General features: G+C 34.8%; 1 protein-coding gene across 2 annotated transcripts in view; it reads left to right on the top strand.

The window, feature by feature from the left end:
• LOC121975158 (ceramide kinase-like) overlaps nt 1-14,727 on the top strand; it is a 33,747-nt gene extending 19,020 nt beyond the window's left edge. For both annotated transcript variants that reach the window (XM_042526607.1, XM_042526608.1), the window contains 3 exons: nt 23-370; nt 14,327-14,390; nt 14,458-14,727. In XM_042526607.1, coding sequence (XP_042382541.1) covers nt 23-370; nt 14,327-14,390; nt 14,458-14,595 — 550 coding nt within the window. In that variant the 3' untranslated portion in view covers nt 14,596-14,727. The remainder of the gene's footprint in view (nt 1-22; nt 371-14,326; nt 14,391-14,457) is intronic.
• Nucleotides 14,728-19,723: the final 4,996 nt, after the last annotated feature.

Raw genomic sequence — 19,723 nt, 5'->3', positions numbered from 1 at the left:
CTGTGATTTTTTCTTTCTCAAGATCTTATGAAGCAGAGATTAAATTTCTGAAGACTGAAGAAGATGTTGTTAATAAAAAAGGGACACAAACTTCAGAACGTTTTCATGAAAACTTGAAGAAGGTAGTTTGCCGAGCAAACTGCAACATCTGCAATGATACTAATGATTCTGCAGATTTAGACATTAGTAACATTAGTTCCCAGGATTCAAGGTGGCTGCAATATAGGGGGTGTTTCCTTAGCGTGGGTGCTGCTGTCATTTCATGCAGAAATGAAAGAGCCCCTGAAGGATTGGTAGCTGAAGCGCACCTTTCTGACGGTTTTCTTCATCTTATACTTATAAAAGATTGTCCTCGACCCTTTTATTTGTGGTAAGTTGAGCAGTTTGTTCCTCTATTTCTTACTGCTGAAAACTTATGTTTAGATAATGTTTGCCCCTCTGTCAGGCAAACTGGTTTAATGCCTCCTATCTCTCTTCTATCTTTTAATTATCTGAACATTTTTTTTTTTGTGTCTATAAAATTAATTCTAAATAGAAAAATTTTGGTTTTCCTTATGGAACAGCCAAGACCACCAAGCAATAATTATATTTATGATTCAATTGACTGAATAAAATCAAATCACCAGTTAACTGCTAGGTGAGACTTCCAATTTGTATAATTCAGTTTAATAGTTTAGATCCAAATCTCGATCCCAAATCTAGGCTGAACTTAGACTTCATACTTTTGATTTTTTTTTTTTAATTTGGTCCATAATTGTTGTTTTAACCGATTCCACCTAGTGGGATAAGGCTTGGTTGTTGACCCATAATTGTTGTTTCTAGTTTCAAAGATTTAAAGTATCTTTTTGAGTTGGGATACGGATCCCAGTCATAAAAATACCATGCATGTGGCATGCTGGTGTGCCTACACATTGTGCCTATGATACTGATTAGGGGAGAGAAATCAAGAATAGGAGGACCAATCGACAAAGTAAGTATCCTGGGTAAGTCAATTGTCATCTTGACTTAGTTGGGGGAAGAAGATGAAGCAGGAGGAAGCCTCTTATTTAACAAAATCTTGGTCTTGCCTCAGCCTCACAGAGAAGGTAGTCTACCTAGAAACTCTCAAGTCGGTCGCCTTGCTATGCCTCATCTCAATTCACACGGTGGTTGGCAATCCTATATCAATGAGTCTCTGGTTCTCCGCAGAGTTCTTGTTCAGACCCGTTCATCATGTCAATAGCTAGCAGAAGGATATGTTTCGACCATGTCGATTAGTATGGAATGGTCTTTTAAATAAACTATGCTACTTACGATTGATTTTTTTTCTCTTCAAAATCACTGAATATATATTTTTGGACACAAAATAACCAAGGAGAACTCTCAAACTTTCATTAAAATGGAGGCAAGTGGATATTTTTGTGAAACAAAAAAGGGTTAAATATTGATCAGAATCTTAATCAAGTGGCTGAGTTGAGAATAAACATGCAGAGATTAACTTTAAGAAATATATATAGGGAAGAACTTTCTTCCTTAAAAGGAGTGGCGTGAAAGAATATTTCATAGAATGCTTTTCTATTGTCACCAAAGAGACCATGCCAGTTCCCTTAGTTAAGTTGCCTAATATGATATTCCTCAATGTTCACATCTTGTACAGTCATGACAAATTTTGTACCTACAATTTTGTTACCATCCCAACCTGAACCGGGCGGGCTACTTGTCCTCAAGGTTTTAAGCGTTGTTCCATGTATGCGTTTTGATTTTTTACTTGAAGTGAGATGGTGTTGATGGCATCGATGGCATACTGAAATGGTGCCAATGGTGCTCAAGGCGTACCAATATGGTGTTGTAGCAACAGAAAATGGAGTAGTTAGAGGAAGGAAGAAGATCAGGAGCTTATTGTTGTTGTCATTATCCATCACATCTTGAATAAAAGCTGTTGTCGTTGCCTCTAAGAAGGAAAGGGAGATGATTCTTGTTGTTCACGTCTCAAAGAAATAAGAAGAGGTGCTTTTGCTACCTGTATTTGTGGGATAAAGTGTCATGTCTCTAATAGGCAGAAGAAGATACAACTCAGGCAGAAGAAGCTCTCACCACATCGCAAAACAATATAAGCCCTTGTTGCATCTTGTCTTGTATTGAAACAACATTAGTTCTAGTTGGCTAGCAAAACAAGATGTTTCTCCCATGCCAACTGAAGTCACATTTAAAACTATCCTCGCTAACCAAACCATCATTATTTTTTTTTGACCCAATCCCCCTAATACCCGATTGAATTTGTAGAGTTGAGAATAATATTCTATTTTATATATCATAAAAGGAATTGCAATCACATATCAAAACTAGCTATTTCTCCTAAAAAGTAAGTAAAACAAAGCGTTGCTAATTTAAACTATTCTTCCTAAATATTCAGTAATTAGAATTTATTATTTCTAACAATCCTTAAGCTAGCATAGTACCTATTATGCACACGTTGTCACATAAAGATAAAACTTGAGTAGTATAAAGAGGTTTGGTAAAAATGTTTGCTGGGTGTCCATTGAAAGAAGTGTGTGGTGTGCTATATGAAGTGACAATCTACTTTGATGTGTTTTGTGTGCTTTTGAAATATTGAATTATTTGCCATGTTGATAGTGACCTGATTGTCACAATACATATTCATTGATCCAATGATGCTTAAGATAAGACTTTCATGAAAGGATTTGCGCACACCATCTCAGGTTGCATGTGTCATTGTTCTGTGCTCTAGTTGGACACTACATTGTGCTACCACGTTTTTCTTTTCTAAGTTACAAGATTACCTCCAATATATATGCAGAATCTTGAGATTGATCTTCTACTAATTTTTAATCTAGCATAATTAACAACTGAGAAGCCATTAACATTTAGGTGCCTGTTCTTCTTGTATAGTAAGACTTTCTTGATCCTTTGATTTTGAAATACTCTTAAAATTGCCTCCTAATGACACTTTTCAGGATGATTCATGAATTGATATGCATTTCCAATTGCAAAGGATAAGTTTTGTCTAGTAACTAGTAACTATGTTATAAATGAGTTTACCTACTACTAGTCTTCAATTATGGGAAGGATCTTCAAAGTTTTTATTTTTTTACCATAAATTATGATTTTGGATAATTGAAACGGGAAAGGTCTTCAATTTATTATTTTCCACAGATTATTATTTTGGATAATTGAAACGAGAAGGGTCTTCAAAGTTATTATTTTCTGACCGTAGATTATGATTTTGGATAATTGAAGTTTCTGTAGGATTGCGCTTAAGCATTTTAATTTCTTGTAAGAGATCATCACTTATTTTCTTTGGGATTTCTTCAGAGCTATATAAGCAATTTTGACTCCAAAAAAATAGCATAGTCATCCCAAACCTTTAATAACATTTTTTTTAAAGATAGTTATAGTTTTGACTTGTAGCATACCTTCTACATCATTTCTTGTTATAAATATGTTATCAACATAACCAAAATTAGAATAGAAGTGTTGCATTAAACAAAAATTGAATGGTCTACTTTGATACGCTTGAGTCCAAGTTGCATAACTTCTTGGCAGAACTTTTCTAACTACATTAAATTGTCTTTTTTAGCCTACATGTTTTAATCTCCTTTGAGCAACATAACTTGCGGTTTACTCCATATATACTTTTTCAGAAAGAATGTCACAGAGAAAGAAACTCTTGACACTCATCTAAAGCATTTGCTAACCTTGATTAATCACCAGAAATATAGTATACAAACTGTGAGCCCAGACAAGCTATGGGTGAGAATATCTTAAAGTAGTCTACATGTGTTTGTGTATCCCTAAGCAATTGATATTGATTTATAGCAATCTAATCATTAGGAAAATATTTGATTATGAATACCTATCAACAAGATATAATGCGAGCATCGACAGGAGGATGGATGACTTCCTATGTCCCTTGTGATGGAAGAACAAACATCTCATCCGTTCCTTGTTTCCAATGTTAGCTAAGAGCTTCATGATATGACTTGGCAATTTTCACAATGTTAAGGACATGACAAACTCATGAAAAATGAAGTAAAAGTTTGGAGGGGATTAACTTTGTAATAAGATATATAATGGTAGTACGTTTACGTTTCTGCTAAGAAATAGTTAAGTCAATTTTTGGTGGTGGAGAATATGAGGATGCCTTGAGCTAGTGAAGTTGTTAAAATGGCTTGAGAATACAAGGATGCCTCTGCACGTTGTCGATATGCTTGTAATGGATGAGTTTGTTGAATGGTTATGATGGGGTGTGAATATGGTTGGTGGTCATAGTGGTATGGTTTCACAAGGTGATGTTGAAGAATTTAAAAAATATAGGATAGTTTTAGGACAAAGTTGTGTCAACAAAAATATAGAAAGCAATGCGACATTGGGTCAAACCATCTATAGCCCTCTTTAGTGCGAGAGTATCCAAGAAAGATATATCAAGTAGCTGTAGGGCAAAGTTTTTCATGTCCACATTCTAAAAGATGAACAAAATGCAATAACAAAAAACTTTTAACGGTAAAAAAACTAGCAATTTGGTTGGAACAAAGACATGAGAAGGGTTTTGTTGTTGAGTACAAAATGAAGGTACATGATTTATAAGATGATAAGAGTTGAGTATCGTCTCTCTATGATATTGCTTGACATACACATATGAGACAATATGGTGCATGCAATGTCAACCCTTACATTTAGCAATTCCATTTTGTTGAGATGAATCGGCACAAATGGTTTGGTGAATTATGCCTTGTGAAGCATACAAAAGATTAAAGCTTGATATGCCTTGGTTTAGTAAATTTATACACAATTTTGTTGGAAGTAGAGAATTGTGTTTATATTTCATTATTTTTTTAATATATCAAGAGCCTCAGATTGAGTTGTGAGCAAGTAATGTCATACTTGCAATCATGGTTAAAAATAATAAAATTCAGCAATGCTAGATATAGAACTAGGATCCCCATATGTTAGAATGAACAAGACTAAAAAGTGAATATTAACTTTCATGAGTACTAAAAGGAAATGATGCATATGATGATACTTACCCAAGTACCCAACTCACATGCTTCATAATGAAACTTAGTTAAGGAGGGTGGAATATTGATAAAAGTTCTAATTTTTGACATAGAAGGAAGACTGAGACACAACGTCATTGATGGAGTGATCTTTGCCATCTTTGTGGTAAGAAGACCACTATCAGGGAGGTATTCATTCAAATAGTAGACTCTCTCAAATTCATGACCTCCAATCAGCTTTTGTATTCATAGATCCTGAAAAACACAAAAAAGTAGGTGGAAAGTTACACAACAATTTTAGGATTTGGTAAGAGAACTAGTGAATAATATATTCATGGAAAAATTTAGAAAATAGACTATTAATCCTAATGAGAAGTTACTTAAGGAACCTTGCCAAAGCTTTGACGGGTATGTGTGACCCATTAACAATAGAGAGGTGGTAAATTGGAAAGATAGAGGGTAGATAATAATTGGTGATTATTTGTTATATGTGGAAGTGCACAAAAATTAAGTATTCAAGGAGTCTAATGGTTTACCACTAAAACAAATATATAAGCTTAGGTAGTTTTAGCAAAATTTGATGAATTGGAGAACTTCTTGAGAAAGTTTGGAATTGCTCCTATTTGATAGTAGTAAGGGGGTGCTTGGTTGGAGGTTATCGTTGATAAGCTTGATAGGTTATCAACAAAAACCTTATCTAATTTAGGTAATGAGTGATTCCCAATAATTAGTGATTCCGGCCATGTCAGCAATTGGAGAATATAACCCGAAATCAAAAAACCTTGGAAGCGTAAGGTTTTTCACAATTCCCCGATTAATAATTTTTTTCCCAAATTACCCTCCACAAACCAGAAATCTCCCCCATGATCTGCCTCCCCTAGTGCGTTCTGCACAGACAGCGTAGGTTCATGGCGGGAGGTGGAGACGACAGCAACGGAGGAGGAGGCACTCCAGGGGAGATGGTGGCAGCGACGTCGAATGGTGGAGAGGGATATCTTTCGACTTCGGCTTCTCCCTCCTCGTCCTAGTCGTCAGTCACCACGATCTCGACCAAGCAGTTTGCTAACCTGGGCGACGAGGGGCCGCTGGGTTCTACTTGTGGAGGGGATGCGGATGGCAAGAGGTAGGAGGGGACGCGGCTTGGCGCGCTGGGTTATGCTTGCGGAGAGGACATGGACGAGAGGCAAAACCAAGGGTAATATCAAATTGGGTTATAGCATTAGTTAATATCAAATTGATTAAAAAAGTGTTTAAGATTAATTTAAATTAATTTAAACTTTAGTTAATTGATTAAAAAAATTAATCAAATATCAAATTGGTTTAGTGATAAAAGTGTTTAGGATTGAACCAAGGGTAATATAGTAAATATTAAATTAGGTTATAGTATTACCTAGGGTTGAACTAAACAACATTAGGTTATGTTTTATTCCATAACAGATGTTATATATAATAACTTAAACCAAACGCACCCTAATAGTTACTTTAGCTGCCCTTGTAGTAAGGGTGGAGAAAAGGATGTCATCCTAGACGATAAAGAGAACTTTTAATAACCCCATTTTAAAAAACTCCCTTCTCTCTCTCTCTCTCTCTCTCTCTCTCTCTCTTAATCTCTGTAATTTAAGTTGTGCATATCACCATAGCATTATAATCCTAGGAATAAAAAATAACTATTTCTCCTAATGACTAGCTAAAACAAAGATTTGGTAATTTAAAATTATTTTTCCTAAATACTTGGCAATTAAATTCTATTATTTCTAACAAATTGTATGTTGGTACTTGCGAATTTAAACAGCCCTAAAATGTAGTTTGTGTATATAATGTCAATATCAAGACAGAAACACATATTATGATGAGTCAGGTAAGTGTAGTATCCAAAAAGAATTATTCATTCCTTTTACAAAAGCGTATTATTACTAGGAAGCAAAATTTATTATCTTTTATAGCACTTTGAGGAACTTCAGAGTACTGAAGGCTATTTGCATTACCATGATCTTTGGGTTGGTTAATGTGAACTTAAGTGTAACTCCCAACTAGAATTATTGTGTGCATGGTTGGAACTACCTCTGTTTCTCCATTCATCAACACAAAGCATCTTTTGACCCTTTGTTATCACAAATTCCAGACTATCATTCTGCAATAGCCATATTTGATTTTTCTCTCTTACAACAAAGCTTCTTAATCTAGTTCTAGCATTTGATTATGGGTAGAGCCAATAACTACTCTAGCACTGTCAATGCTACATCTTCATAAATATACCAAGTTTCTTCAATAATAAGGAAAGGAATGTATAGAATAATTAAATTAAATGGACATGAAATTCCTATAGGCATTTAACAGAAAGACAATATTAATAAAGATATCTTTAATAGGATAAAGAATGGGTTGTTGGAAATGGAGCTTTTGCAATGATGATGATGATGATGATGATGATGATGAGTCAATCTGATTAAAGGAAAATTTTATACATTTAATAGACTGAAATAACACACCCATTGAGGTTTTCTCAAATATAGTAAATCCTTTCATTTTTTAAAAAAAATCTAACATAACATTCATAATTCGTGTTAAAATTTAGAACCTGTTAATTTTTTGTCAATTCATTGTTAAAAGTTAAAACGGTGATGTGGCATCCATGTGATATTATACCAGTATGGATTAATGATGATGATTGATATAGCAATGAAAAAGGTTGTTGCACTGCTATACGCTGATGTTGAATCATTGGCCAAGGAGAAGATGTTCATACGATTGAGTCATTTATCCATTCCAAGCATCCACATTGTATTTTGCTAAGTTGGCATGTCACATGGATGTCACATTGGTGTTTTAATGATGGATGGATGAGAAAACTAATAGGTTTTAGATTTTGACACAAATTATGGACGTTATGCTAGATTTGAGAAAATGTTAGAAAGTTGTGTTATATTAATCTATTAACCCAATTTTTAAGACAATGATATGACTTATAATGTTTAATGGATCAGAATGTTGGGTAGTTTGGAAACAACATGAAAAAGGACGTGTGGTTTCTAAAAAAGAGACTATTTAACTCAAAACATTTAGGGGCACCTTCAGTTATGATAAAATAATATAAAATAGGTGAATATGATATTAATAATATTCAATACAACTATTAGATTATTTATATAGACTTAGAAAATGAGGAAGAAATAATTTCTTATAAAAAAAATAGGTACACGACTCTCTTGTTTATAGAGAGAATTTACAATAGAAAGGAAACTAATGAAAAGGAAATTAAATAATAAGGAAACTAATTAAAGCTAATTAAAGATAATAATTGACAATTGATCCTTTCCTATTTTTCCTGATTTATATATCTTTGATTTTAATGATGACAGGATATCCAACACTCCCCCTCAAGATGGTTTGTAGATATCTTCTATAGCCAGCTTGCTAGTCAGCTTATCAAATTGTTTCTTGTGTAGTCCCTTCGTTAATACATTAGCTAATTGTTCATTTGTTGGAAGATATGTCATGCATATTATTCCGGTGTTGATTTTCTCTTTGATGAAATGTTTATCCACCTCTATATGCTTTGTGCGATCATGAAGAACAGGATTATGAGCTATGGAAATAGCAGTTTTGTTGTCACAATAAACCTTTATAGGAGTTGAGTAAGAAAGCCTCAATTCCTCAAGAATTCTTTTGATCCACATTACCTCAGATTCCATGGGCAATAGCTCTGAATTCTGCTTCAGCACTACTTTTGGCTACCACATTTTGTTTTTTACTTCGCCACGTAACTAGGTTCCCACCAACAAGTTCTGATGTTGATCTCCTATCTATAACACTCCCTGCCCAGTCTGCATCTGTGTAGACTTCGACTTGAAGATGTCATGTTTCTTGAATAATAAACCTATTCCTGGAGTTCCTTTCAAATATCTCAATATCCTATAAACGACCTCGAAATGTTCTACTCCTGGTGAGTGCATGAATTGACTTACCATGCTAACTACGAAAGCGATATCAGACCGCGTACGAGACAAGTAAATCAATTTTCCTACGAGTCTTTCATAAAGGTCTCTGTTCTTTACTTCTTCAGCCCTAGCAGCTTGTAACTTCAAGTTAGGCTCAATTGGAGTCTCAACCATTTTACACCCCAGCAAACCTATTTCTCCAAGGAGATCAAGAATATATTTTCTTTGATTAACAAATATACCTTCTTAGACCTTGCAAATTCCATTCCGAGGAAATACTTGAGGGCTCCTAGATCTTTAATTTGAAACTCTTTTGCGAGTTTCCTCTTTAGGTATGCTAATTCTGTTTCATCATCATCGGTTAAGATAATGTCATCAACGTAAACAATTAAAACAACAACTTTACCCCTTTTTGAATGTTTATAAAATAGTGTGATATGCTTGACTCTGCAAAAAATCATAACTAATAACAGTCATTCCAAATCGTTCAATCCATGCTCTTGGTGACTATTTGAGTCCATATAATGCCTTGTTTAATTTGCACACTTTTTCACTACCAAGTCCCTTCTCAAATCCTGGCGGTAGACTCATGAACACCTCTTTTAGATCACCATTGAGAAATGCATTTTTAATGTCAAGTTGATGTAGATTTCAATCTGAATTTACTGCAAGAGATAAGAATTCAATTCTGATGGAGTTTATCTTAGCAACTGGAGCAAAGGTCTCTTATAGTCAATCCCATAAGTTTGAGTTAAGCCTTTAGCCACCAATGTAGCCTTGTATCTTTCAATGCTTCCATCAACTTTACATTTTATTGTAAACACCCATTTACACCCAACTCGTTTCTTGCCTTTGGGTATATCAACTATCTCCCAAGTGTCACTTCTCCTTAGAGCATTCATCTCTTCCATGACTGCTAAATTCCAACTCGGATAATCCAACGTTTCCTGTCTATTCCTTGGAACAAACAAGTGTAAAATCCTAGAAGTGAAAGCTTTATAGTTTTTTGACAGTCTTTGGTATGAAAGATAATTTGCAATAGGATGATTAGTTTAATTTCGAACACCTTTTCTAATTGCAATAGGAACATCAAGATCGGGAATAGTAGGTGAAGAATTAGACACAATAAGAGGAATCAAAGTTGGACTTGTGATAGGGTTACCTGAAATTTCGAAGCCAGAGCTCAGTTTTTCAGACGGGTGTTGTGCAGGCTTGACATTCGAGTCTTTATTCCTTAGATGAAATCTCTTCCTAGTATAAACCTGAAGCTCAAAATTCAGATCACGACGATTAGTTTATAGTATTTCTCCCCCTGATCGAGAGTTTCCAACACTAGGCACTAGAAGTGGGTGATTATTTTCAAGATTGTCGGGAAAAATGATATTAGGAAGTGGGCTAGAAATGTCCAAAAAATTATCTTTTTCTTCACTTGTTGTCTCTTGAAGTGAATTTTTAGAAATATAGGGTTTTGTTTCTAAAACAGACATCCATGCTCATAATTTTTTTTTTTTTGTTTTTGAGGATCGAAACATTTATACCCCTTTTTGTTTGACGAATAACCCAAGAATACATATTTTATAGCACGTGGTTCAAGTTTTGAACGAAATTGACATGGAACATGAACATAGACAGTACATCCAAAAACTTTGATAGACAAATCAGAAAACAATCTAATTTCAGAAAAAAAAAATTTTAAGACAATCAAGAGGTGTTTTGTACTCTAACACCTTAGTAGGCATCCTATTTATCAAATAAGAGGCTGTTAAAATTACTTCACCCCATAAATACTTAGGAACATTCATATAAAACACTATGGCACGTGCTACTTCAAGTAAATGTTTATTTTTTCTTTCTGTAATGCCATTTTGTCGAGGGGTATCTCGGCAAGTGGATTGATGAAAAATACCTTTTTCATTCAAAAAAATCACCCTAAGTGCTCATTAAAATATTCTGTTCTATTGTCAGAATGTAAAATACAAATTTTGGTTTGAAATTGGTTTTCAATCATAGTGTAAAAATTTTTGAACACATTTCTCACTTCCGATTTTTTATTCATTAGATAAATTCAACATAAACGTGTATGGTCATCAATAAATGTTACAAACCATTTTTTTTCAGAAAGAGTAGTAATTTTAGATGGGCCCCAAACATCACTATGAATCAAGTAAAAAGGTTTGGAGGCTTGGTAATTTTTTGGCAAATAAGTTCAATGATGAAATTTTGCAAAAAGACGAGTTTCACAATGTAAAGAAGAATAATCAATGCCTTTAAATAATTCTGGAAATATGATTTTTAGATAAGGAAAGCTAGGATGTCCTAATCTATAGTGCCATAGCATTATTTTTTCTCGAACTGAATTTAAACTAATACTGTTAAGGCTCTGAGCTTTTTTATTACTAACAAGTATTTCATCCAAGTAGTAGAGACCTTCAATCATCCTAGCATGCCCAATCATCATCCCCAAGTTCTGGTCCTGAAATTCACAATGTGATTCAAAAAAATATAATACGACAATTAGAATCTTTAGATAGTTTACTAACAGACAAAAGGTTGCACGCTAATTTAGGAACATGAATAACAGAATTGAGATGAAATTGTTCGGTCAGTTTGATAAGTCCTTTTCTTGCAATAGGTGAAAAACTACCATCGACAATTCTAATTTTCTCGTTTCCAGAACAAGGGGAATAAGTATCAAATAAGTGAGAGCAACTAGAGATATGGTCTGTGGCTTTAGAATCTATGATCCACGGAGAGGAGTTTAAACAGGAGAGAGCTTAAGACATGTGGAGAGCTTTAGGATTGCTACCTGTTGGTGCCAAGGAATCACTAGGAATACGAGATGAGAAGTTGGATTTTATCAACTTCAAGAGTTGATCCATCCGCTCTTTGTTGAAGGGATATGAGTCGGCTTCTTTTGCAGTAGGATAACACATGTAATTGGTACTTATATCCTCCTACATGGAGTTGACTAGCCATGTCATGACCATGGAGTTTTCAGTATCCAATATGGCATACAGCGGATCATTAAGAGTAGGAGCCTTCTTGTCACCCGTGATATAATTGATTTTTCCTTGCCCACGGATATACATTTGGACAGATTGCGACCACCGGAGGAAGTTGTCACCATTTAGGCTGATGCTGGTGATTTGGACTGAATGAGAGTTAGAATGGTGTTGCAGGATCTCAGAAGGTTTTACCATAGTGGCAGGGATTGTAGTGGTTTCGGACGTGACTTCTGACATAGCTCTGATACCAACTTAGAAAATGAGAAAGAAATAATTTCTTATACAAAAGAATAGGTACACGACTCTCTTGTTTATAGAGAGAATTTATAATAGAAAGGAAACTAATGAAAAGGAAATTAAATAATAAGGAAACTAATTAAAGCTAATAATTGACAAATGATCCTTTCCTATTTTTCTTGATTTGTATATCTTTGATTTTAATGATGACAGGATTTCCAACATATAGTTTGATAAGTTGAATCATATGGAGTTGAAGATGTAATGAAGTTATACGAAGGAAATTCTATTTAGAATTTAATACAATGATTTAAGAGATTTGAACATTATTAATGATATAGCTGCATAGAATATAGAATATAATGGGAAGATACTATTTAAATAGTTAATACTAATATATGTGACAGTGTTTATTTTGTTCGTGCATAACTGAATAGTCTGGCAATTATTTAAATGTTCATATAATTTTCTTGTCGATCGCTTAATTGACCATTTGCTTAGTTTCATTTTGGTGCCCCACAAACTTCGGCATATACACTTTCGTCCAAATTATGTCCCTTAACAAAATCTTCATAATACATTTTAAACTTTTTTTCCTTATTATGCATATTGTTTTAAGCCTATCGCAACACTTTATTCTCAGATTCTTTGATGTTCATGAGGTTATTCACTGGCTAAAGCAAAGTAATGAAGCTTCAACTAACTAAAAGAGCTTGTAAAATGAGACCAGAAATAGGCTTGGAACCAGTAAGGTTTGTCCAAGACCTTATTTGATGAAAGTGAGAGGTGATTACACGAGGGTACCTAATTCTCTTTTGTTCTAAAAAGGATGAATGGTGAATCTGATGATCACATTATACAATCAGATGATAAGGTAGTTCACACATAGTTTACCCTTAGATGGCTTAGTTTTCTTTAGGGAAGTATACTTGACTAGTTGGAGATGGGGATCCCTTGTTTTGATCAATATAATTCATGAGTTTGTGGAACTAGTAGAACAAGGCACCTATGATTCTTTCATATTCCTGACAATCCTTTTTGCCAAAATTTCATTTTTATATGTGGCCCAATAAATATATAATATGAATGCTTATCACTTTTAAATTGTCCACTTCTAGAGTTTTTTTGTTGATTTGCCTTTGGAATTATAGAGATTGGATTTATTTTTGGAGTGCGATATCAGATAATTTTGGTTTACTGTTGATAGTTCTACAACACAACCTTGAGTGGCAATCTGAAGATCTTGCATTTGCGCTGTGTGTACAAGCTGAGCCTTGTTTTTCCCTAGCTATACATCATTCGTCACTTTATTCAGGTGTCTCCGGGTGGAATAAATTCTGAAGATCTTGATCCAAAAATAAAACTTCTAATTTTTCAAGAATTCATTTGTAGATTCACAACTTTTTGTTGGTTAGGTGTTCTCTTTTCTACTATATAAATCCTATGGTGTATTCCAAATAGGTAGTTGATTTCAAATGGATCAAGCTCATAAAAGAGGCAGTGATTACAAAAGCTAACAGTAGTAATATGTTAGATAATCCATGAATGATATTTGAGTTGATTCTGTTTAGTTTATCCTCCTTTGTGGGGTTTCTCTGGGAACCAATGGATTGATGGCCTCTTTTCTAGCTATGGAGGTTATTTCTCCCTTTATCTTCTTTTTATTCTATCTTTCTTTTCCCTTCTATAATTTCTTTTAAGTAAACAGAACTGAAAAGGGAAAAAACGGCCTTTCGATGTTTGCTTATTATAGATGAAGCTCAACCAGTGGGACACCGACTTGTAGAAATACAGTTTGGATTGTTTATTATTTGCATTTAGGTAATTGTAATGCAACATACATTCCATTGTACTTTCTAAGTAGCTAGACAATATTATATCAGCGTCGGTTTACTTTTCTACTCCACAGCATTTATCATCAGCAACAAGAACTGCCAGGCAACCATGATTAGCGCCTGTATACTACCCATTCATGGCTGCTACAATTACTGCACCTATTAGCTAGATTCTTGTTATCTTCATATGGAATTGTTCTTCCCAGATGTTCAGTCATCAAATCCAAATGCATTTGATTTCATAAACTAATTCATGACTTATTTTGGGTTTGGTTATATAATAAGATCATGCTGACCGAATGAATTGTTTACTGCAGGCATCTGTTAAAACTTCAAAGGGGTTCTAACCCTTTTGATTTCAAATTTGTAGAACACCATAAGGTATGCATGGGTTGCTAGTACTTTTTTTTTTTCAGCATTCTCTATCGAATATTTGCATTCTTTGCAGACCCCTGCCTTTACCTTTGATTCATCTCACAATGAAAGTGTGTGGAACGTGGATGGGGAGATTCTTCAAGCGTGTCAAGTATCTGTTCGAGTATGTAGAGGTCTAATCAACTTATTTGCCTCCGGGCCTGAAGTTTAATTTTATCTGAAAAGTAAACATGTTTTTTAGATCCAACATCTAAAGGCCTAAAATTTTGTAATACTGCCATGTTCTTCAACTGTGGATGATATACTAGATTGCTTATCTGATTGCACAGATCAGAACACACAACAGATTTTTCTCCACCATGTTAATTTCTTCTTAGATAGACTGGCAGGAACTAGAAGTTTTTGAGTTTCAGGTGTTCAAATTTTGGGGGTTAGCCATTCATAGGAATTTAAGTGTAAAAGGACCTTTGACTTCTAACATTGCATATTTACTTCTATGGTTATAAAACAATTGTGCCATGATAAAAAAAAAAAGGTTTTTATATTTTTCCTGAATAAAGTTACTTTTGTATTCTTTTCTATTCAGAAATTAAATAATCACATTTTAGATTAAAAAAAGTTTTCTTTATTCAATATATTAGGGCAAAAGTAAAATGGGGGAGTCCAGTTTGATTTTTTTTTTAAATGGTAAGGACGTCTCATCTCAATGTTTAGTTGTATATAATTATTCAATTATCTTATACTATTATTTAGTATTGTTCGTATTATTATCTATTATCTAAATTTTTCATTTAAATCTTGAGTTGATCGAGTACGTTATAGCAATTATAATTTTATAATGGGGAACGATTCTTGTCGTGACAATCCTCCATGACCCAATTGGCAGTCCACGTGGTCAACTCCACCTCAGCCCTCTCTCTCCGCTTCATTCGTGATCCCATTCCCCTCGCGTCAAAATCCTCGGCGTGCCCTAACTCTCTTCTCCTCCCCCTCGCGAAGCAGCAGCGACTGCCCCATTCCCCTCACGTCAAAATCCTCAGCGTGCCTTAACTCTCTTCTCCTCCCCCTCACGAAGCAGCAGCGAACGCTCCATTCCCCCTTGGAATTTCTCCTCCTCCCCTCTCGTGAAGCAGCAGCCTCCATCCTCATCTCTCCGCGACGAAGCAACCTCCATCCTCATCTCTCCGCGACGAAGCAGCAGCCTCCATCCTCATCTCTCGCGAAGCAGCAGCCTTCATCCTCATCTATCCGCGACGAAGCAGCAACCTCCATCCTCATCTCGCGACGACCTCCTTCTTCCTCCGCGATCGACCTCGCTCCGTGAAAGGCGAGTGAGTTTTTGCCTAACATAATCTTGGGTGCTGCTAATTTCTGAATCTTGGCTTTGCCTTTGCACAGTCAACCCTAATATCTCTACGGTCGCGCAAAAGCATAGGCAGCGCGTTTTTTTCCGTTCACAGCCAAGCAACAACGAGGACGTGACAGACCAGGTGAGAGCCATAGTATTGGGTTACAGTTTAGCCGATGAAAGTTTCCTATGTTTGTGTTTAATGTGCCCCGTCTTTGAGTTGTCTCTTGGAGCAAGTAGGCATGTAGGATTTTTGGGTTGAGTGAAATCATATAAGAATGGACATGAAAAATTCATTACATACTAGATATTGAATTTTAATGGCATTGGAAACATTTTGCAAGATGATGGCATTGGGTAGTAGATATAACTTTTTGCTAGCATTGAAAACTTTTTACAAAGCTGTCATTTTGGGATCTCAATTCTAGATTCACTCATGCTATGAACTGCTCTTGTTGCCTACATTATGTCGTGGAGGAATTTTTTTCTTTGACCTACTTGTTTGTTTGTGTTCTAAAACAATATATTATCATTTGGTCAATGCTTGTTTACAATTACTATCTTGTCTCTGCTTTTGGATCTATTGCTTCTTGGTGGAAGGATCTCTTTAAGTGATTAAATTGAGGAGTTTGTTTTTCCCTTTCTTGATACCTACTTTTTCCTTTATAATTCAAATTGCCTAGTTATAAAAGTGTTAATTCATATAATTTAGCTCCCAGCTCCCTACAAGAGTGTTGATTCATATCATTTAGATCCCAACTCCCTACAAGAGTGTTGATTCAAATTGCCTAGTAAATGTAGGATTTTTTATGTTTTTTTAATATGTCTATGTTTTTTGTCTAATTTCCGGCCCTGTTATCTGTTTTGTTCTATCTTTGTTTTATATTTTTTTCTCTTTTTTTTTTGTTTTATTTTTGCTCATATTGTTTCAGTTCTTATCCCTTTTCCTGTTTATTTCAAAGGCTCTGTTATCTGTCTTTTTCAGGGTCTGATTTCTATTTTTTTTATGGCATCATCAAGTTTTAGTAGCATCGACAATACGAGATTTCAACCTGTAACATGTAGAGACTGCGGACGAAATACATTGGTGTGTGTTTCTAAATCAACTAAGAATCCTAGGAGATAGTATTACAGATGTGTGCAACATGGATGACAACAGTGGGTGCAGACCGATAATAGTTCAGCTGACAAAAGTGAAATTGAATGCATTGCTGCTTATGGACATAATCCGAGGATAATCAATGTACCGAAATTCATCTGGATATTAGTGGGCTTGAACTTGATTCTCTTAACCATAATTCTGATTTTGATGTTAGTTTATCTAGATAGGTTGTTTTAAATTGTGTTGATGTTGTAATGTAACTGCTGTACGTTTGGATTTGGAGACATAATGTTAGTGTTGAAATTATCGTTCCCCTTTTATTATTGATTAAATATTATTATTGAATTCATCTTGTTAATCCGCATATAGCTTGTAGTGTGGACACAACAATAGGTGCCCGAGCTCCAAGTTCTCTTCGTTTTGCAGAGCCAACAGGGATGACCTAGTCAATTCCTGATTTAGAACTAGCTGAAGCTTCATAATGCTTTGCATTTGCTGTTCTGAGATACACCTCCAGGACCTCTCTGCAAAGATCAATAAGGTTCTGAAGAAGAATGAGGCATAACTGATATGAATCATTCTCAAGGCGTAGTACTGGAGGATTGTGCATAGCTACATTTGTCACTGCTACTGCTGCTTTGAGCCCTGCGAGTGTTGCTTGCTAGATGAACGTTCCTCTTAAAAATTTTCAGTTACATGAAAATTTATGTTAGTTTAGAATTGGCTAAAGTTTATCCTCCAAAAAAGTTTACTTATAGAACAAAATTGTTATTTTTCATATGCACTAATAAGCAAATGCAATTAACATAGAAAAGATAAGACCAAAATTGATATCACCCACAACAGTGGGGGCAAATTTTAGAGATAGACAGTAATTCACATGCAAAATTTCACCATTCGCATACACAGTAATTCACAAGAAAATTTAAATAAAATATTCACAAAACTTACTCTGCATGTCATACCAGACCTTATTTGTCTAGTATATGAATACAAAAAAACACAAATATAGAGAAAACACATATTAAACTAAGGAGCTCTTAAACTAATCAACCTTTAACGTTGTTATGAGCTCAATTGTGGAGCAACTCAAAAGTCTAGTCCCATCACTTGTTAATGAATGAGACTCCCTTCAGAATACTTATTGCCAACTCTTTCTTAGCCTTCTCCAAGCCAGCCCTGTGAAAACAAGGATCCCTAATCAATGTATGTGGTTTAAAGTGCATAATCTATGTATATATCCTCTTCATGAAACCTATGCATATATCAACATCAAATAGTTCCACGAGATCCACATTATATCTGCAAGTGGACTAATTCATCAAGCATAACCTCTCAGAAAACATGATTCAGCAAGTGATGTGTTTTTTTATCTCTGCTTCATCAGTGGATCAATCTCTTATACTTATCAACAAACAAAGCAATAAAATCTATTAACATCACCTAACAGAAGAAATAATTGATAGATTGATCTCTAAAGAACTAACTGTGACTGTGAGTACAATGTGAATAATCATAAAGTAAATGTTGTTGCACAACAGCAAAATGAAGATTCTAGAACAAAGAAGCAGACCTTTCAAACTCATTCAACGGTCCAAGAGGAAGAACCTCCTCCACTCCACTACGACCTAATCGAACCTTTGATGCAAAGAAAGGTAGTTCTGTAACCTATACAAAGGAAAATAACACACAAAATTCAGATCCTCAAAGACATTGAAAATGTATGGAGTGTAGAATAGAATCAGAAGGGACTTGACAAGCCACAAATGAAGATTCCAATATGCTCACATCACCTCGTAACCCCCTCAAACAAGCATCGACAAATTTAGCAGCTGCGTATGCCTGCAAAGTGTGTTTTTTGTCTATCTACTCTAATATACAAGCAAGGAACTTGGATAAATCAAAACCTTTAGTGTCACAGTTTACAGACAATACATATTAATCAAGTCTAGTTTGATAACTTGGATACAAAATCAACAGTACATCAACAATTGGTTTCTTGCTTCACAAACCTACAAAACTCCCAGCTAATATAGGATAAATTCAAATATTAAAAAGAAATTGCAACTTTAGAAGTAGAATCCATGTTCTTCCAAACTAGCACTTAACAAAATTCCATGTTCTTCCTTGCACTGAAAACTACCTGCAGAGAGCAATGATATCAAAGCCAATGATAGCTAAAACTGCCTTATAAAATTCTCCCTGCACCAAAGCCTTATAAAATTCTACTTGCGTGGAAATGGAAATCAAAGGCAATGATATCAAGCATTTTCATTAACTAACCTAAATTTTCATTCCATCTTGAACCAAAAAATAGTACCAAAAGAAAAGTTGTACTCATAGCTGCAAGATAGATTATAAACAAACTTTAAACTAGCTAAAACAATAAAAATATACTTGTACAAAATAATAACACACAATTATTTTAGGTATCTATTATATGCATCACATACCTTTTTCCGGCCCTTTGCAATTGATTTATTCATAATTTGTTCAACCTTAGATTGTTTCCTCTTTGTGGGTGGACGACCTTTGGTTCTTACTTTCAATGGAGAGTGTATCATTTTTGCCCCAGATGTAGATGCTTCTTTAAGTTGTCCAGCCCTTGATTGCCCGTTCTCCATAGCAATAATAAGTTTTTCCTTAGTGTCTTTCATGATTTCCACCAAAACAGAACAAATCTCGTCACTTTCGGCTCCAAATTGTTGAACGTCTTGCATCAATGGGGTGAGAGTATTATACCGAAGTCTTTTTTAACTACAACCATATCCATCATATATGTTACTGATGCTTTGATACCCACGCTTAATATCTTTGCGCCATCGGTCCATAATATAACTCATAGAAACCTCAATAAACCTTCATTCTCATCAACACTTTGATCACATG

Source organism: Zingiber officinale, chromosome 4B (genome assembly GCF_018446385.1).
Source record: "Zingiber officinale cultivar Zhangliang chromosome 4B, Zo_v1.1, whole genome shotgun sequence".
Classification (NCBI taxonomy): domain Eukaryota; kingdom Viridiplantae; phylum Streptophyta; class Magnoliopsida; order Zingiberales; family Zingiberaceae; genus Zingiber; species Zingiber officinale.
The sequence above is the reverse complement of the archived record's forward strand: the minus strand, read 5'-3'. Positions and strand labels throughout refer to the sequence as shown.